This window comes from Acartia tonsa, chromosome 11 (genome assembly GCF_053477335.1).
Source record: "Acartia tonsa isolate MP-2025a chromosome 11, ASM5347733v1, whole genome shotgun sequence".
NCBI lineage: Eukaryota > Metazoa > Arthropoda > Copepoda > Calanoida > Acartiidae > Acartia > Acartia tonsa.
In genome coordinates this window covers 3160734-3182256 of record NC_137270.1, presented here as the reverse complement: position 1 = coordinate 3182256, position 21523 = coordinate 3160734, and the positions used below count along the sequence as shown (strand labels likewise).

The 21523-nt window shown below is 35.9% G+C and overlaps 1 protein-coding gene across 1 annotated transcript; it reads left to right on the top strand.

Moving 5' to 3' along the window:
- Ogg1 (8-oxoguanine DNA glycosylase) lies at nt 1-17448 on the top strand. The gene is made up of 11 exons (XM_080178104.1): nt 1-100; nt 482-616; nt 1129-1219; nt 2048-2109; nt 3314-3365; nt 4903-5010; nt 14276-14320; nt 14539-14656; nt 14994-15079; nt 15652-15734; nt 16750-17448. The coding sequence occupies exons 1-11, from the start codon at nt 42-44 to the stop codon at nt 17132-17134; spliced, it is 1224 nt and encodes a 407-aa protein (XP_080034230.1). The 5' UTR covers nt 1-41; the 3' UTR covers nt 17135-17448.
- Nucleotides 17449-21523: the final 4075 nt, after the last annotated feature.

The following is a 21523-nucleotide window of genomic DNA, read 5'->3' as shown; positions in this document are numbered from 1 at the left end:
AAATATAAATTATATATGTTAATATTTTCTAGAAGTAAAAAATGACAGGTTTAAATAAAATAGTTTGGAACGCCATAAAATGCACTAAAAAAGAGTTAAGGTTAGTATACATGTTTTAAGCAAGGACAATTGGGTCCAAAAGTTGGGATGCAAAGTAAATATTATATAAAAGTAAAATGATGTATGTGTTTACATAAGTAACTCGTTAACCACTGAACCGATATGGTTTCCTTTGCTGAGAAACTTCTCTTAGGTCCAGGGAAGAATTATACATATTTTGTTGGAGACCCTAGAAAAGAATAATAATCCCCAAAAAGGTGTTTTTTTCTGTTGTTGAAAAAAATGAAGGGTGAGGGTCGAAGAGGTTAACCCCCCAATGATGGACAAATACGTAGAACTTGCAGGGATAGGTAAATAAATAACAGTCGAATAGTATTTTGTTTGGTATAAATCATTTGTCATTTATTTTTGTCTTTTTTAGATTGGATATAAGCCTAAAGTGTGGTCAAAGTTTTCGCTGGAAATCCTTGGAATTTAAAGGAGATAAAGTTTTCATTGGAGTTGTGAAACAAAATCTACTTCTCTTCAAACAAGATGATTCGTTTCTTCATTATTGGTAAGCTTTTATACCAGGCTTAAGGGATACACTGATGTATACTATCATCCAATTACCATAAAAAGTACCCTTTTGTAGATTATAATTATTTGTGGAAAGTTTGTACATTGTTAGATTTAATGTGAAAGTTTTGCTTTTATTGATAATTTATATTAGGGAGAGAAATGGGGAGTTGATTCCTGAATATATTATACAGGGAGAGAAGGGATATGGACTGTAAATTACAATGGTATCCCAAGTTTTATAAAAAAAAAACGTAATCTTATTTGTTGACGCAAAACTTAAAGCACTTTATTGAATTTTAATTCGTTGTATTCTAAATGAGTCCAAACTTTTCAACAAATAATAGGGGTAATTTGTTTATTATCATTATAGATGCATATCAAGTTATCGTTAATGTTATAACCCTTAAGATCCCTGTGAATCAATATTTGTCAATCCTAAATGCTTTGTTGTTGATATATCCCTTTGAGCTTCGTAACAATCTTGTGTTGTCATCCTTGTTTATTTAGTGTAGCGCATGGTACTATGAGTGAAGAAGCCATTACTGATTATTTTAATCTTGGTGTCGATCTTGAGACTTTGTACACACAGTGGAGTAAGGTAACATTTGATTTCAAATATGTTGCAGTAGGATGGTCATACATAAAAAATAGCTTTTACCCACTTTTATACACCATTTTCCACTATAGCCACAAAACCGACTAATATTCGCTGGATTAGAACCCGGTTTGAGCCATACTGAAAAATCATGTATCGTATCGTAATTCAGACAATTTTCTACGAACAATATAATACCTAAAGATAATAAAATTGAAAACAATTTGATGGTCGGGGACTTCGTCCCCTCAGTTCCAACAATACTGCAATTAATATTTCAATTACTATTCATGGAAAACTGTTTTAAATACTATCCGATAAATACCTAACTATTTTTAATAAAGATGAGTGACAATGCATCCGAATTTTATAAATTCCTTTATTACTAAATTTCTTTATTGTGTTCTTTGTATTAAATCTTCACACAATTGCATTAAAAGTTGTTATTCATGTTGAATGTTCGTTTGATAAATATTTGATTTATGCAAGTTTTTATCCTTACCTAAATAAATAGAATTTAATTTCAGACTTTGGTCAAGTCAAGTGCACTGTGTTTACACAGATTATATTATTCATACAAATATTTAATTGTTTTACAATTTTTTTATTTAATTGAACTTCTTAAATACATTGATAAAGACAATTCTTATCTCTTTTCTGTCAGGAATCCACCCCCCCCCCCACCACCACAAAAAGACATTATAAAACACTGAATATAAGTCTTCCAAAGATCCCCTGAAATTTTTTTAAAGTAGGCACCCCTCCAGCAGTTTTCAAGACTTTAAGTAACATAACTTTAGTTTATGATTGTAATAGTTCTTATTGTTTTAGGTAGACCCGATATTTAACAAAATTAGCACAGATTATCCAGGAGTAAGAATGTTAAGACAGGAAAGTGTGTGCATATTCAGGAATAAGGTATAACCAACAAGCAAAACAAATCTAAAATAATATTTGGGGGGCAAATGGAGAGGTCGTCAATTTTACGATGTGTTGCCCCCCAACGACAGCTGAAAAACACGTATAGGTTTCGTGATTTTCTTCCGAATTAATTTCGTTATTGGTATGAGCTGGTGCATATTAAATAGCTTTAATCTAAACGAAGATAGAAAACGAAGTAGCGGGAGTCGTAGTATTTTCACGGTAGCTTTTGATAGGTTATTTTAATTTGGGTTATGTTAGGGCAATGGTAATGATTGCCCCGCAGGGTTAGAGCCATTCGCAGGGGCTAGAAATAGAAGAAAATCTTCTGTGAAAATACGACGAAACCCGCTACTTCGTTTTCTTTTCATGATCCAGTCAGTATAATATTTTATTTCGTAGTATATTTAAAAAGATAGGGTAAGGGGGGGGGGGCGCCAACTTTGGTCATTTTTGAAAAAAATATTACCCTGATTTTAAAGCTCTCAACAGATTTGGAAAGAGCGGGCAATTCTTAGTTCAAAAGGTTTGTACGGATTAGCTCTAGGTCTTACCAATTTTTGTGTACGTCGATCTTTGCACACCTACTAAAAAATGTTTGAAAAAAAAATTTTTTTTGTCCGACTTTGAGACCCAATAAGTACCCTCAATATTCATCTCACAAAAAATTCATTTGATACTTTTTTGTAGGCAATTTAATAAGGAACAAATTTGCTTTTATGTTTTTTTCTGTCATTTGAAAGAAACATGGAGAAAAAGGTCATTTAATGACGGTAGGTCGAAATTACCGAAAATAGCCCCTTACCGAAACTTCCCCCGCCTTACCCTATATTCCTAATTATTTGATAATACCTTTTTTATTTATAATGTTAAAATTAATATTGCTATGTTACTTAATTATGGACATAATTCTCCCTGTTTTAGCTATCCTATTATATACCTAAAGTATTGAGGTTTTTAGTTATAGGGTGGTTTTAGGTTATTTTTCTATTCTTTCTTAAGTACCCTAAAAGCTAGGTGTGTATCAGCTATTAAGTAGGTAATGTGTACCCTGTCCCTCATTAAAGTAAATTTTGTAATTATTATTGCATTTGATTTGCTTTATTGGTTAAAAGTTTATTTTTGTTAATAAAATCTATACTAAATTTTGCTGCAATGTGAACACACCCTGCAGGACCCAGTAGAAAATCTATTCGCATTTATCTGTTCAGCCAATAATAATATACAGGTTAGTAGGGAATACAACCAATACTATGGAGGGAGGGATCATTTGTATATACATTATATTGGTACCCAAAGTTTTATAATACGTTCTCTCACTTGTTGACCTTTAAATCTTTGATTAAATCTCTTTTAATAACTTCAATCTACGAAAGGGAAGGTTTGATTTTTTTGTGTAAATGGAGATTTTTTACATTAATTTATCGTCTATTGTCTTATCCCTGAAAAACTCTATTAATATTGCATCTTAGCTATATCTTAACATCATACCACTCCTTAGTTTTAAATTACTTAATATTTAGTTAAGGTGTAAGTGTATAACTCGGAATGTCCTAACGCTAAATTTAGAACTATAAGAAACACTAAAATGAAAAAGCTATAATTTAAAGACCAAAATAATAAATAAAGATGATTTTTTGACAAATAATACTCTTACTGTTATATCTGTATTGGGAATTCTTAAGTTTTGAAGTGTTGGTAGTTTTTTTTGCTGTGTTTTCTTGTGGTCTTCTTTGACCTGATTCGTTTTTGGCATTGAATCAATATTAAGTTTATTTTCTACAAAAACGTTTTCATAATTTTGGCTTTGTGCCATGAAATACCTAGCTATTTCAAATTATAACATTCCAATGCAAAATGCAAAATCAAGAATCTAAAGGAATAAGACAATGGACAATAAATTGATATACATCCCAAATGATGTTAACAAAGTTGTATACAATTTTTGGTTGAAAAGTTTGAACCAATCAATCGAGATTTTATAAAAAGGGGGGGGGGGGGGAAGTGACACTTTTTGAAACCAAAACTAAAAGTCAACAAAGGAACTCAACTAAAAAAAGAGTTACAGGTCTGAGATTTTGCATGGCAGTTGCTTTATAGGGGTAAAATATGGAACTGTGAAGAAACGGCGGTGCAACCGCCGAAAACCGCCGTTTCCCGCCGAATTTTTTTTTGCCTTTTCTCGGCGGTTTTCGGCGGTTGCGACGCCGTTTCTTCACAGTTCCATATTGTACCCCTATAAAGCAACTGCCATGCAAAATGTCAGACCTGTAACTCTTTTTTTAGTTGAGTTCCTTTGACTTTTAGTTTTGGTTTCAAAAAGTGTCACTTTCGCCCCCCCCCCCTTTAGATTTTGGGTTCCAGTATAATTTACAGCCTAATGTTACGTGTCCCCTACCTCCCTGGTAAAATGACAAATATGATCTAAAAAATCTATATATATCTAACTGTCTGTCTGCCTCTGACAATTATGGTCAATAAAAATTAGGGGTGTATATTCTGCAAGGGATCCCCTTCTAAGCGGGGGGGGGGGGGGGTTATTAAAATATGTTAGGGGGAAAAATAAAGCCAAATTAAAGGTGAATGAAATATTTTTGTAACAGTGCTGAATATACACCCCTGCCAAAAATAAGTAACTTTTTTTGGTAACAGAGCTTTTAAATCTAAAACTTAAGTTGTTATCAAAGAACTGAAATATAATAATATTGATTTATTAACTAAACCTGCCAAAAAACACTTTGCTTATCTTTAACAATTTGTTGTAGAGAATCTCTGGAATGGTAGAAAATTTGGCAAAGGAGTATGGTGATAAAGTTGCTGTGTTTGCTGATCAAGATTATTACAGTTTTCCACATATTCATAAACTTGCTCAGGTTTTCATACATACAAACGTTGTTAGAAGCGAGGCTAACCTGAAACTAGAATATTTCCATAAAACCGTATAAGTCTGTCGAGTAAAAATGACAAGTTTCATGTTTATTTTTGAAAGGTTAAAAATTATTCAAAATTTTTAAGGCATAAATAATTTTTCTTGCAACTATTTTACTGCTGTAGTACTTATTCCATACCTGTTTGTGTTGATATGTTCATGCCATGTTTCCTTGTTTCTACCCAAAACCTAGATATTCCATTGGTCCAAGATGGTCCACTAAATTGTTTCATCAAGTCCTTTAATCTATGTCTCGTTATGTTCTTAATCTTAAAATAAGTGGATATATTAATACTCAGATCTTACACCAGATTTTCACTTTCTCTCCGCCATTCTCTTCCCTCCTTTACGCCATCCCCTCCCCTCCTACTGAAGGAACGAATTGAACAAAATAAATGACAGGGGATATCATATTGCAACCAAAATTTACGACGATTTTTCCCCTGTCATATCCAAGTATAGTCTACATTCATTTTAAGATACTTATATGATTTCCGTATAAGGGGGATGTGGAAAATAACCATTTGGGCAGGGGGGGGGGGGTTTACTCGAGAACCCTTAGAGCTAGAGGGAGCTAATTTTGGATATAAGCTTCTATGGGGCCAAAGTTACTTTTAAAATTATCGTCGACCCCCCACCCCCCCCCCCAAAATTTTTTTTTGGGGGGGGGGGGGGCGGGTGGATTATACTATAGGATGTTTCTCATAAATGACTTGAGATAAATGGAGCAAACCTTGGGATACAAGTTTTGTAGGCCTATATTTGATTTTAGAATTATCGTTGACCACCCACCCACCCCAAAACCCCTAATTTGGGTGGGGGGGGGGGGGGTGAATTATACTATAGGGTGTTTCTCATAAACGACTTGAGATAAATAGAGCAAACCTTAGGATACAAGTTTTGTAGGCCTATATTTGATTTTAGAATTTTTGTTGACCACCCACCCACCCCAAAACCCCTAATTTGGGGGGGGGGGTGAATTATACTATAGGGTGTTTCTCATAAACGACTTGAGATAAATGGAGCAAACCTTAGGATACAAGTTTTGTAGGCCTATATTTGATTTTATAATTATCGTTGACCACCCACTCACCCCCAAACCCCTAATTTTTTTTTGGGGGGGGGAGGGCAGGTGGATTATACTATAGGGTGTTTCTCATAAACGACTTGCAGCAATTTTATTTTGGGTGCTACTCCCTTAGTTTTAGAGATAATTGGATGAAATCTTTTGGGCTGGGTCACTAATTACCCCAACTATTGGTATCTTTAAAAAAACGGCTGCGAGACCGCCGCTCCCGCCGCCCGCCGCCATTTACCGCCGCCACCAAAAAAATTTTTTTTATTGCATTTCTCGCTGAATTAGGCAATTTGGAATCATTTGAGACCATGTTATTTTTTTCAAAAATTTTTTGCCTTACAAGCAACCCTGCGGGGGATTTAATCATTTTTTTCAAATTCTCGAAAAAAATAACATGGTCTCAAATGATTCCAAATAACCTAATTCGGCGAGAAATGCAATAAAATTTTTTTTTTTTTGTGGCGGCTGTAAACGGCTGCGGGCGGCGGGAGCGGCGGTCCCGCCGCCGTTTTTTTAAAAAGATACCAATAGTTGGGGAAATTAGTGACCCAGTCCAAAAGATTTCATCCAATTATCTCTAAAACTAAGGGAGTAGCACCCAAAATAAAAGTCGAAACAAAATTGTAAGTAAAGGGGGGGGGGAAATGTGGTGACTCGTCACACGACATACCAGCAATTTTATTTTGGGTGCTACGACCTTAGTTTTAGAGATAATTGGATGAAATCTTTAGGGCTGGGTCACTAATTACCCCAACTACTGGTATCTTTAAAAAAACGGCTGCGTGACCGCCGCTCCCGCCGCCCGCCGCCATTTACCGCCGCCACCAAAAAAATTTTTTTTATTGCATTTCTCGCCGAATTAGGCAATTTGGAATCATTTGAGACCAAGTTATTTTTTTCAAAAATTTTTCGCCTTACAAGCAACCCTGTGGGGGATTTAGTAATTTTTTTAAAATTCTCGAAAAAAAATTTGGCAATTTGGAATCATTTGAGACCATATTATTTTTTTCGAGAATTTGAAAAAAATGACAAAATCCCCCCGCAGGGTTGCTTGTAAGGCGAAAAATTTTTGAAAAAAATAACATAGTCTCAAATGATTCCAAATTGCCTAATTCAGCGAGAAATGCAATAAAAATTTTTTTTTTGTGGCGGCTGTAAACAGCGGCGGGCGGCGGGAGCGGCGGTCCCGCTACCGTTTTTTTTTAAAAGATACCAATAGTTGGGGTAATTAGTGACCCAGCCCAAAAGATTTCATCCAATTATCTCTAAAACTAAGGGAGTAGCACCCAAAATAAAAGTCGAAACAAAATTGTAAGTAAAGGGGGGGGGGGGAAATGTGGTGACTCGTCACACGACATACCAGCAATTTTATTTTGGGTGCTACGACCTTAGTTTTAGAGATAATTGGATGAAATCTTTTGGGCTGGGTCACTAATTACCCCAACTACTGGTATCTTTAAAAAAAACGGCTGCGAGACCGCCGCTCCCGCCGCCATTTACCGCCGCCACCAAAAAAAAAATTTTTATTGCATTTCTCGCTGAATTAGGCAATTTGGAATCATTTGAGACCATGTTATTTTTTTCAAAAATTTTTTGCCTTACAAGCAACCCTGCGGGGGATTTAGTCATTTTTTTCAAATTCTCGAAAAAAATAACATGGTCTCAAATGATTCCAAATTGCCTAATTCGGCTAGAAATGCAATAAAATTTTTTTTTTTGTGGCGACTGTAAACGGCTGCGGGCGGCGGGAGCGGCGGTCCCGCCGCCGTTTTTTTTAAAAGATACCAATAGTTGGGGTAATTAGTGACCCAGCCCAAAAGATTTCATCCAATTATCTCTAAAACTAAGGGAGTAGCACCCAAAATAAAAGTCGAAACAAAATTGTAAGTAAAGGGGGGGGGGGGGAAATGTGGTGACTTGTCACACGACATACCAGCAATTTTATTTTGGGTGCTACGACCTTAGTTTTAGAGATAATTGGATGAAATCTTTTGGGCTGGGTCACTAATTACCCCAACTACTGGTATCTTTTAAAAAAACGGCTGCGTGACCGCCGCTCCCACCACCATTTACCGCCACCACCAAAAAAATTTTTTTATTGCATTTCTCGCCGAATTAGGCAATTTGGAATTATTTGAGACCATGTTATTTTTTTCAAAAATTTTTCGCCTTATAAGCAACCCTGTGGTGGATTTAGTCATTTTTTTCAAATTCTCGAAAAAATAACATGGTCTCAAATGATTCCAAATTGCCTAATTCAGCGAGAAATGCAATAAAAAATTTTTTTTTGTGGCGGCTGTAAACGGCGGCGGGCGGCGGGAGCGGCGGTCCCGCCGCCGTTTTTTTAAAAAGATACCAATAGTTGGGGTAATTAGTGACCCAGCCCAAAAGATTTCATCCAATTATCTCTAAAACTAAGGGAGTAGCACCCAAAATAAATTGAAACAAAATTGTAAGTAAAGGGGGGGGGGGGGAAATGTGGTGACTCGTCACACGACATACCAGCAATTTTATTTTGGGTGCTACTCCCTTAGTTTTAGAGATAATTGGATGAAGTCTTTTGGGTTGGGTCACTAATTACCCCAACTACTGGTATCTTTAAAATAACCGGCTGCGTGACCACCGCTCCCGCCGCCATTTACCGCCGCCACCAAAAAAATTTTTTTTATTGCATTTCTCGCCGAATTAGGCAATTTGGAATCATTTGAGACCATGTTACTTTTTTCTAAAATTTTTCGCCTTACAAGCAACCCTGTGGGGGATTTAGTCATTTTTTTCAAATTCTCGAAAAAAATAACATGGTCTCAAATGATTCCAAATTGCCTAATTCAGCGAGAAATGCAAAATGCAAAAATGTGGTGACTCGTCACACGACATACCAGCAATTTTATTTTGGGTGCTACGACCTTAGTTTTAGAGATAATTGGATGAAATCTTTTGGGCTGGGTCACTAATTACCCCAACTACTGGTATCTTTAAAAAAAACGGCTGCGAGACCGCCGCTCCCGCCGCCCGCCGCCATTTACCGCCGCCACCAAAAAAAATTTTTTTATTGCATTTCTCGCTGAATTAGGCAATTTGGAATCATTTGAGACTATGTTATTTTTTTCAAAAATTTTTCGCCTTACAAGCAACCCTGCGGGAAGATTTTGTCATTTTTTTCAAATTCTCGAAAAAAATAATATGGTCTCAAATGATTCCAAATTGCCTAATTCGGCGAGAAATGCAATAAAAAAATTTATTTGTGGCGGCTGTAAACGGTAATTAGTGACCCAGCCCAAAAGATTTCATCCAATTATCTCTAAAACTAAGGGAGTAGCACCCAAAATAAAGTCGAAACAAAATTTTAAGTAAAGGGGGGGGGAAAATGTGGTGACTCGTCACACGACATACCAGCAATTTTATTTTGGGTGCTACGACCTTAGTTTTAGAGATAATTGGATGAAATCTTTTGGGCTGGGTCACCAATTACCCCAACTACTGGTATCTTTAAAAAAAACGGCTGCGTGACCGCCGCTCCCGCCGCCCCCCGCCATTTACCGCCGCCACAAAAAAAAAAAAATTTTATTGCATTTCTCGCCGAATTAGGCAATTTGGAATCATTTGAGACCATGTTATTTTTTTCAAAAATTTTTCGCCTTCCAAGCAACCCTGTGGGGGATTTAGTCATTTTTTTCAAATTCTCAAAAAAAATAACAAGGTCTCAAATGATTCCAAATTGCCTAATTCGGCGAGAAATGCATTAAAAAAAATTTTTTGGTGGCGGCGGTAAATGGCAAGGGGCTTCGGCGGGAGCGGCGGTCACGCAGCCGTTTTTTTTAAAGATACCAGTAGTTGGGGTAATTAGTGACCCAGCCCAAAAGATTTTATCCAATTATCTCTAAAACTAAGGTCGTAGCACCCAAAATAAAATTGCTGGTATGTCGTGTGACGAGTCACCACATTTCCCCCCCCCCCCCCTTTACTTACAATTTTGTTTAGACTTTTATTTATTTGCCGCCGTTTACAGCCACCACAAAAAAAAAATTTTTTTTTGCATTTCTCGCTGAATTAGGCAATTTGAAATCATTTGAGACCATGTTATTTTTTTCGAGAATTTGAAAAAAATGACTAAATCCCCCACAAGGTTGCTTGTAAGCAAAAAAATAACATGGTCTCAAATGATTCCAAATTGCCCAATTCGGCGAGAAATGCATTAAAAAAATTTTTTTGGTGGCGGCGGTAAATGGCGGGAGCGGCGGTCACGCAGCCGTTTTTTTTAAAGATACCAATAGTTGGGGTAATTAGTGACCCAGCCCAAAAGATTTCATCCAATTATCTCTAAAACTAAGGTCGTAGCACCCAAAATAAAATTGCTGGTATGTCGTGTGACGAGTCACCACATTTCCCCCCCCCCCTTTACTTACAATTTTGTTTCGACTTTTATTTTGGGTGCTACTCCCTTAGTTTTAGAGATAATTGGATGAAATCTTTTGGGCTGGGTCACTAATTACCCCAACTATTGGTATCTTTTAAAAAAAACGGCGGCGGGACCGCCGCTCCCGCCGCCCGCCGCCGTTTACAGCAGCCACCAAAAAAAATTTTTTATTGCATTTCTCGCTGAATTAGGCAATTTGGAATCATTTGAGACCATATTATTTTTTTCGAGAATTTGAAAAAAATGACTAAATCCCCCACAGGGTTGCTTGGAAGGCAACAAATTTTTGAAAAAAATAACATGGTCTCAAATGATTCCAAATTGCCTAATTCGGCGAGAAATGCAATAAAATTTTTTTTTTTGGTGGCGGCGGTAAATGGCGGGGGGCGGCGGGAGCGGCGGTCACGCAGCCGTTTTTTTTAAAGATACCAGTAGTTGGGGTAATTAGTGACCCAGCCCAAAAGATTTCATCCAATTATCTCTTAAACTAAGGTCGTAGCACCCAAAATAAAATTGCTGGTATGTCGTGTGACAAGTCACCACATTTCCCCCCCCCCCCTTTACTTACAATTTTGTTTCGACTTTTATTTTGGGTGCTACTCCCTTAGTTTTAGAGATAATTGGATGAAATCTTTTGGGCTGGGTCAGTAATTACCCCAACTATTGGTATCTTTTAAAAAAAACGGCGGCGGGACCGCTGCTCCCGCCGCTCGCAGCCGTTTACAGCCGCCACAAAAAAAAATTTTTTATTGCATTTCTCGCTGAATTAGGCAATTTGGAATCATTTGAGACCATGTTATTTTTTTCGAGAATTTTTAAAAAATGACTAAATCCCCCGCAGGGTTGCTTGTGAGGCGAAAAATTTTTGAAAAAAATAACATGGTCTCAAATGATTCCAAATTGCCTAATTCAGCGAGAAATGCAATAAAAAAAATTTTTTTGGTGGCGGCGGTAAATGGCGGCGGGCGGCGGGAGCGGCGGTCTCGCAGCCGTTTTTTTTAAAGATACCAGTAGTTGGGGTAATTAGTGACCCAGCCCAAAAGATTTCATCCAATTATCTCTAAAACTAAGGGAGTAGCACCCAAAATAAAATTGCTGGTATGTCGTGTGACGAGTCACCACATTTCCCCCCCCCCTTTACTTACAATTTTGTTTCGACTTTTATTTTGGGTGCTACTCCCTTAGTTTTAGAGATAATTGGAGAAATCTTTTGGGCTGGGTCACTAATTACCCCAACTATTGGTATCTTTTAAAAAAAACGGCGGCGGGACCGCCGCTCCCGCCGCCCGCCGCCGTTTACAGCCGCCACAAAAAAAAAATTTATTGCATTTCTTGCTGAATTAGGCAATTTGGAATCATTTGAGACCATGTTATTTTTTTTCGAGAATTTGAAAAAAATGACTAAATCCCCCACAGGGTTGCTTGTAAGGCGAAAAATTTTTGAAAAAAATAACATGGTCTCAAATGATTCCAAATTGCCTAATTCGGCGAGAAATGCAATAAAAAAAATTTTTTTGGTGGCGGCGGTAAATTGCGGCGGGCGGCGGGAGCGGCGGTCACGCAGCCGTTTTTTTTTAAAGATACCAGTAGTTGGGGTAATTAGTGACCCAGCCCAAAAGATTTCATCCAATTATCTCTAAAACTAAGGTCGTAGCACCCAAAATAAAATTGCTGGTATGTCGTGTGACGAGTCACCACATTTCCCCCCTCCCCCCTTTACTTACAATTTTGTTTCGACTTTTATTTTGGGTGCTACTCCCTTAGTTTTAGAGATAATTGGATGAAATCTTTTGGGCTGGGTCACTAATTACCCCAACTATTGGTATCTTTTACAAAAAATGGCGGCGGGACCGCCGCTCCCGCCGCCCGCAGCCGTTTACAGCCGCCACAAAAAAAATTTTTTTTATTGCATTTCTCGTCGAATTAGGCAATTTGGAATCATTTGAGACCATGTTATTTTTTTCGAAGATTTGAAAAAATGACTAAATCCCCCGCAGGGTTGCTTGTAAGGCGAAAAATTTTAGAAAAAAATATCATGGTCTCAAATGATTCCAAATTGCCTAATTCAGCGAGAAATAAAATTAAAAAAATTTTTTGGTGGCGGCGGTAAATGGCGGCGGGCGGCGGGAGCGGCGGTCTCGCAGCCGTTTTTTTAAAGATACCAATAGTTGGGGTAATTAGTGACCCAGCCCAAAAGATTTCATCCAATTATCTCTAAAACTAAGGGAGTAGCAACCAAAATAAAATTGCTGCAAGTTGTTTATGAGAAACACCCTATAGTATAATCCACCCGCCCCCCCCCCAAAAAAAAAATTAGGGGTTTGGGGGTGAGTGGGTGGTCAACGATAATTATAAAATCAAATATAGGCCTACAAAACTTGTATCCTAAGGTTTGCTCCATTTATCTCAAGTCGTTTATGAGAAACACCCTATAGTATAATTCACCGCCCCCCCCCCCCCCCCAAATTAGGGGTTTTGGGGTGGGTGGGTGGTCAACAAAAATTCTAAAATCAAATATAGGCCTACAAAACTTGTATCCTAAGGTTTGCTCCATTTATCTCAAGTCGTTTATGAGAAACACCCTATAGTATAATTCACCCGCCCCCCCCCCCAAAAAAAAAATTAGGGGTTTGGGGGTGAGTGGGTGGTCAACGATAATTATAAAATCAAATATAGGCCTACAAAACTTGTATCCTAAGGTTTGCTCCATTTATCTCAAGTCGTTTATGAGAAACACCCTATAGTATAATTCACCCGCCCCCCCCCCCCCAAATTAGGGGTTTTGGGGTGGGTGGGTGGTCAACGAAAATTCTAAAATCAAATATAGGCCTACAAAACTTGTATCCTAAGGTTTGCTCCATTTATCTCAAGTCGTTTATGAGAAACACCCTATAGTATAATTCACCGGCCCCCCCCCCCCCAAATTAGGGGTTTTGGGGTGGGTGGGTGGTCAACGAAAATTCTAAAATCAAATATAGGCCTACAAAACTTGTATCCTAAGGTTTGCTCCATTTATCTCAAGTCGTTTATGAGAAACACCCTATAGTATAATTCACCGGCCCCCCCCCCCAAATTAGGGGTTTTGGGGTGGGTGGGTGGTCAACAAAAATTCTAAAATCAAATATAGGCCTACAAAACTTGTATTCTAAGGTTTGCTCCATTTATCTCAAGTCGTTTATGAGAAACACCCTATAGTATAATTCACCCGCCCCCCCCCCCCCCAAATTAGGGGTTTTGGGGTGGGTGGGTGGTCAACGAAAATTCTAAAATCAAATATAGGCCTACAAAACTTGTATCCTAAGGTTTGCTCCATTTATCTCAAGTCGTTTATGAGAAACACCCTATAGTATAATTCACCCGCCCCCCCCCCCCCCCCAAATTAGGGGTTTTGGGGTGGGTGGGTGGTCAACGATAATTCTAAAATCAAATATAGGCCTACAAAACTTGTATCCCAAGGTTTGCTCCATTTATCTCAAGTCGTTCATGAGAAACATCCTATAGTATAATCCACCCGCCCCCCCCCCAAAAAAAAATTTTTTTGGGGGGGGGTGGGGGGTCGACGATAATTTTAAAAGTAACTTTGGCCCCATAGAAGCTTATATCCAAAATTAGCTCCCTCTAGCTCTAAGGGTTCTCGAGTAAACCCCCCCCCCCTGCCCAAATGGTTATTTTCCACATCCCCCTTTTACTGTATGTTAGAAAAAATTTGATTAGCCAGGAGTTGAAGCAAAATTAAGAGAGCTTGGATTTGGATACAGGAAAGAATAAGGAAATACAAAACAAAAACATAATTTTTCAAATGGCAGGAAAACTATGTGTCTGTTTGTCAATCTTTTTGAGGAGAGTAGATCTGGTTTCTTGCTATCAATCAAAATTTGATTAAAGTACCCAAAGTTTGTAACACAACAAATGAAATGACGTTGTTATAAAACTTTGGGTACAATTTTATAGTTATCCCTTATCCTTGTTATTAAAGGGCTAAATATATTGAAGAATCTGCCAAAAAGATTTTAGAACTTGGTGGAGAAGATTGGTTGTTATCCCTGAGAAAAATGGATTATAATGAAGCTAAACAAAATTTGCTTCAATTGTCAGGTACAAAGAGAGATACTGTAGAGATTAGGGATGATTTGGATTAATGCAAAAATCCGCCATAAAAGCGGATTAATCCGCGGATTCCGGATTCTTGTTTTATTGGATTTTCGGATTGCAGCAATAGTTTTAAAGATCTTATTATAAATAAAAAAAATAACCTATCCTAACCTAAAATAGGCACTGTTTTGAAGTAGGTAGATCCACTCTCTGTTTATTAGAAACTAGTTGTTTCACCCCTAGTTCACAGGGGATGGCAAGAGAGGTCGGTAAAATAGCTTAAAACCAACCCTAAACAATTGTTACCTAATAGAAAACTTAATAAAAAAAATTGTATAAGGTATTGGACCCAAAGTAGCTGACTGTATTTTATTGATGTCCCTTGATCAACCATCTTCTATACCTGTGGACACCCACGTTTTCCAGGTATTATTAGTGAGGATTCTTGTGACGATTAAGCAGGGATCTAAAGTGATAAGACAATGGCTAATAAATTGATGTATATCCTCAATATTTATACACAAAATTACCCTTTCTGTAGACAAAAACTATTGGATAAAACACTTGAACACTCAACTTAATGAACCAACCAATCAAAAACTAAAGTCCCCAAAGTTGTTAAGCCAACGAATAAGAAAACGTTATTATAACACTTAGGGGCCTAGTGTAATAAACAGCCCATTGTCCCCTTTCGCTCTGCGATTAAGTTTAATAATATTCAGAATAGCGTACATAGTACCTACCTCTAATCATTTTTAGATTTGTTTAGACTTTTTAAAAACATTTTGTTGTCCTTGTTTTAAATAAACCTATAATATGCTTAAAACTATATTTTTTTAAAGCAGAATAACCCATTCCTTTTACTTCTTCTACAGTTAATAGTTCTCTTTTATCCCAAAATATTGTTTAGCATGCTGTTGTTCCGCTATTTAGGGACTAAATTGTTCTTGTTTAATAATTTTTTCCTTACAATTTATCTAAAATTTTAAATGTTTTAGATTGCTCAAAGATACCTACCTCACTTGAAAGCAAATAAAACTGTCACCACAAAAGTATATGCAGAAATTGGTGACTATTTTAGGTTTTTACATGCTTTAAAAATTATTTTGTATCCTTTAAGTTGTAGATGATGTTTATAAAAGCATCTTAAAACTATCAATACCTACATTACATACTTATACATACAGAGTTTTACAGACAATCAGCCTTTTGATTGTAACTTCTGTTTTTAAAATGAGTTGTCCTATTTATGGTCAAAGCCTCCAACTTATCAATCCTATTTTAAAAAGTTGTAAGGTAAGAATTTTTTGTTTTAAGATCTCTATAACCACTGAACCGATAGTGTTCTCCATTTTAGGGAAGCTTCATATAGGTCCAGAGGTTGTTTATTGATATCTTAATTATTGAATTAAGTCTCTAGATGGTTTAAGTCTATTTTGCTGTCACTTTTCTCAAATACAGTGTGTTTTTTTTATGAGAACTTTTTTGAAAGCAATTTTACCCCACTTAAAGTTAGCAGAATTTAATGATTAATGGCCTATTTTCTTCGTTTTTTAATGCAATTATTAGAACACCAAAAAATATTTCAGTTTTTATTTAAAAAGTACAGTAAAATGTAAAATTCAAAACTTAGGTGTCAACATCTAAAAATGGTTTTAGCGCATTTTTCTTATGCCTAAATCTTCAAACTTTGATATGTTCTAGTACATGTCCCCAATAGTATCTGTAGACATTTATAGCCCTATATCTCAATTTTGAAGCGTTTAGCAGCCATTCTTGCAAAAGGTAGAATATTTGAGCATAAGAAAAATGCGCTAAAACCATTTTTAGATGTTGACACCTAAGTTTTGAATTTTAGATTTTACTGTACTTTTAAATAAAGACTGAAATATTTTTTTAGTGTTCTATTAATTGTATTAAAAAACGAAGAAAATAAGCCATTAGTCATTAAATTCTGATAACTATAAGTGGGGTAAAATTGCTTTCAAAAAAGTTCTCATAAAAAAAAACACTGTACAATACAGAGCCCCTAGAATTAGATGCTACACACTTTATAAAGTCTTTAATACAATTTATTGCATGTAAAATAAAAAAAGGAACCTATACGGAGACTATGCTGGCTGGGCTCACTCTGTGCTTTTCAGTGCAGACCTCAGACACCTTCAGGATCTAAAAACACAAAGTAGCAACGAAAATGAAAAAGGCACAAAAACCAAAATTAAAAAGGAGCCAAAAAAGAAAAATAATTCCAAAGATGACATTAAAACTGAAGTTAAGGAAGAAACTAATATCAAACAGGAGAATGATATTAAAGAAGAACCAGGAAATGATATCCCAGAAAAAGCAGCAAAGAAAAGAACTAAAGCAAGCAGAGCTGTAATTGATCATGAGAATATAAAAGTTAAAAAAGCTAAAAATTTAATTTTTTTCAATCAACTAAATGATGAATTTATTGTAAAATCTCATTTACAAGTATTGTAAGCAGCATAGCTGCTCTTTAACTAGTGTTCGTTTGTTCGAAATTATTGTTTGAAAAATAAATAATGTCATAGTTTATTGACGGAATTTAAACACTTAGAATTATTGTTCTGAAATGTTTGTAAATTGAAGTGCATTGCTAATTCCAGTAAAAATATGACTGACCTGCTTTTATCAAGAATGTTGTTAGCTTGTTAAATTATTGTTGCAACTTTCTTGGATTATCCCCTCCCTTCCCTTGAATGTATAAAAAGTACAAAATTAACTCCAAGTATCTGTGATAAATGTAAAAATAAGTATTAATGTTATTTTTTTTTCAGAATTATGAGATAATTACACCAATTTAGAGATTTGTTAAGTTGTCAAGAAAAATATAAAAAAATAAATAAAAATTGAAAAAAAATCCTCCAAAATGGCTGTGGAACTGGAAACAGAAAACATCACTCCTGAAAACAGCCCCTTTAGGTGAAATACAATATTAAGCAACTTTAAGAATAAGAACCACGTATTTAAAACTATAAAACAATCATCCCATGTATGTTTATTATAAAGTGGTGAGGTTTTTTTTGGTCTGAAGCTAAAGATCTCTAAACATACTGGTTTGACTTTGCTATGCTTTTCAGGGAACCTTTATCGTTGTTTTATGTTGGTTTTAGGCTATTTTTCTGACCTCCCACAACAAATGCTAGGGGTGAAGCAACTAGTATAATATACAACTGCTCTGAATAAATGCAACTATTGGAATTTTTGTTAAAAATTATTTGCTATTGACTTGATGCTTAATGTTTATTTTAAATTATTCAGAGTGCGGCTAAACTTTTCATTGTCAGAGAAACTGCAAATGCTCCTTTGTTTTATTTTTGTCGTTCCATTCCGGTTTATAGTCTGCTCTATTGCACTTGGTAAGTTACAATTTGTATTCTAATTAGGAATGGCAATCCGTATCCGAAATCCGGATCCGGAATCCAGAATCCGCCCAATTTTTGGACAATTTTGGCATCCGGATCCGGAATCCGTTTTTTAATAGCGGATTCCGGATTCTTAATTGGTAGGCTAAAATTAGCGTCTTGAGTTTTTTCTTTCAACTCCTCCTCTTGAAAATTAAGAATCCGGAATCCGCAAGAATCCGCCACTTTTTTTTGACAGATTCAAATTCCGGAATCCGAATCCGGTCCAAAAATTGCCATCACTAATTCTAATACTTAGAATTTTTCAGTTTGGCTTCGAAACCGATTAATTTCCACTGGATTAGAAGCGTTCCTAAGCCATACTTAAAAATCATGTATCGTATCATATTGTATCTAGTTTTTTAGATCTTGGGACTAACAAAACTGGTTTTGATCTTATAATTGTACATTTATATATCCGCGAAAAGCTGGATATGATACGAAACTATACATGATTTTTCAGTATGGCTTAGAACCATAACTATTCTTGTATCCACAAGTCTTGTGTATATATGTCTGTGCCGAAGGATCCCGCTAATCGTTGAAGCTATATAGTTTTCCTTACAATGATTCTTCTCATAGGTCCTGGGAATGTTGGGAAGAAGGGTATTAAGTACCACCTTCCCAAGATATATCGCCCCTTAGTTCTTATATGGGCGTATCGTTAGGATCCCGAATGTTTGTTGACAATATATTATCAGAAGATCCTTAAACACTGGTTCTAGGCATAGATTTTCATCATAATTAATCTTTTTAAAAGCGAAGCTTTTCTATAATTAGGGTCGGTCCGTCCGTACGTCCGTCCGTCCGTCCGTCCGTCCGTACGTCCGTCCGAGATAGATAGCTTTTATTCGTTAATTTAGGCATGTTAGAATTGTCCTATCGATTTCAAACTTTGCATGATGATTCCTGTAGTAGTTGGGTACGATTTAGAAAGCGTAGCAACTCTATAAATATTACCAGAATGTCCGTACGTCCATTTTAAACATGTTGATTTTTCTAATTTTTTAACAGCAAATTTTTATGTGATCTAATTATCCGTTTGATCTGATTTTTGGTATATTAATTCCTGGGACAACAAAGAACAATATGTTAAGCGAAGCAACTCTATAATCAAGTCCAAAAATGTAAGTATGTCCATAAACATTATCCTGTTTTTAAGCAGTTTTTCAACAAATTTGATTCGACATTTATACATTGATGTTCCGATTTTTCAGTTCAGATACTATACAAGTGTTATTGTCCGTTTGTCCTACCGTTTCAGTGCTTCGCTTTTATGGATGTTGTCATCCTTGTTTAATTGTTAGTGATAGCATGGGCAGGCTCAAGCATTGGTCTCTTGGGAATGGATGTTAATCAACCAATATCTGGATGGAGGCTTCCACTCAGGGTAAGTTTTATTGCTATCACAACTATTTTTTTGCTAAAATTCTTATACTTATTACCTTTACTAATAAAGGGGGGGGGGCGAAAGTGACACTTTTTGAAACCAAATCTAAAAGTCAAAGGAACTCAACTAAAAAAAAGAGTTACAGGTCTGACATTTTGCATGGCAGTTGCTTTATAGGGGTACAATATGGAACTGTGAAAAAACGGCGGTGCATCCGCCTAAAACCGCCGAGAAAAGGCAAAAAAAATTTCGGCGGTTGCGCCGCCGTTTCTTCACAGTTCCATATTGTACCCCTATAAAGCAACTGCCATGCAAAATCTTAGACCTGTAACTCTTTTTTTAGTTGAGTTCTTTTGTTGACTTTTAGTTTTGGTTACAAAAAGTGTCACTTTCGCCCCCTCCCCCCCCCCCCCCTTTATTATATCTATGAGGCAAAAAAGTCTTTGTATGAAGCAAAAGATGTCTGAAAAGGTTGAGGTAAAATATGAAGACCAAGTTTTAGAGATAATTGAGTAAAACTTTCTTGATAAATCACTTGATAAGCTAGCACTAAGAATCTTTCATATAAAAACGAAGGCTTTTTCTCAAAACTAATGGAAAAGTACACATAATAAGTTTTTACATCACCCCCTTATTTAGCTTTTTAGTCAAACATTACACTTGTCTTGGTGTAGTTTTAGGCTATATTCTGCTTTCACTTGGTAAATAAAGAAAAAAGAGCTGTGATATTATCCTTCTGGGTTTGGAGCTTCCCGCAGGGAATAGGATTTATTTTCTCATGAGACCAAAGATTTTTAATGGTCTAAAAACTATTGAGTAAAAGGATTGGGTATTTGGCTCTTAAGATTTTTATCATTCTTGTTTGCTGAGATTTATTTTTTATTCAGAAAGTGGTTGGATTTATGGGTAAAGTTTGCTGTATGTGTGTCGGCTTCCAGTTTGTTAACATCAAGGGAAAGAGAGCTACCAAAGAAGATGCTCCTGTTTTAGGTAGGATTCTTTCATTCGATTAAGGGACTGGTAGCTATTTCTGGCCTAAAGAAACATAAATTGACACATAATTATTAGTAATTTTTTTAAAGAAATATCTAACTTCAAATACAAAAAAATAGAGCATTTTGAAATTTAAAAAGTATTGATTTTTGTAGTATATTTAAAAATTTATATTGCCGGATAGTTTCAATATTTTGTATCCGGCTGGATAATCTAAACTAAAAAGGTCTAATTTACGATTGTTAATGTTATCATTCAGAATAGTTATTTTTCGTATCGTATTATTAAACACATTTTTCCGTGGACTTGAAAATGCAGGCTGGCCACAAACATACTATTTCCACTATTTCCACTATTTCCACTATTTTTGCATACTATGCAAACTATTCCAAAAAAATATGCTATTTCCACTATTGTCCAAAATTGCATACTATTTCCACTATTTCTTTGGATTTCAGATAAATCTTCAATTTTTAGGTAACTAAAACACTGATTTTTTTGATCATGAAAAGAAAGCCAAGTAGCAGGTTTCATCGCATTTTCACAGTATCTTTTCTCCCTATTTCTAGTCCCTTCGGGGGTTTCTAACCCTGCGGGGCAATCATTAACACTTACCTAACCTAAATGCCTATCTATGCTACTGTGAAAATGCGGCAAACTCGCTACTTTGTTTTCAATTTTTTTTTAGAAATGTTTCCAGAAGAAAGTAGTCTTTCAGTTCAGATTGTTGTACCTTTATTGAAAGTTATTGGTATTTCTACATTCAATGTAAAGATTTCTCCTTTTAAATTTTAATATCATTGAGGAGTACTTTTATTATTAAATGATCCTACAGGTTACTGAGGTTTATGATTAACTCCTAACAAACTAATATAAATATAATGTGTTTCTCTATGTCATTAGAAAGATCCTCTCATTTTGTTGTAAAATATTTATTATTTGAACTTTTATTATTATTATTTATTAAACCATTTAGGAGGGGATATTTATCCCCCCCCCCCAAAAAAAAAATAAAAAATCTCTAATAAAAAAAAATTTTGGCGCGCTTCGCGCGCATTTTTT

Excerpts from the sequence above, each read along its gene's own strand:
- Ogg1 (XM_080178104.1), top strand. The coding sequence starts at position 42 with ATGACAGGTTTAAATAAAATAGTTTGGAACGCCATAAAATGCACTAAA. Across the intron at positions 617-1,128 it reads GATTCGTTTCTTCATTATTG|TGTAGCGCATGGTACTATGA; the intron begins GTAAGCTTTTAT and ends TTGTTTATTTAG. Across the intron at positions 14,321-14,538 it reads AGCTTGGATTTGGATACAGG|GCTAAATATATTGAAGAATC; the intron begins AAAGAATAAGGA and ends TGTTATTAAAGG.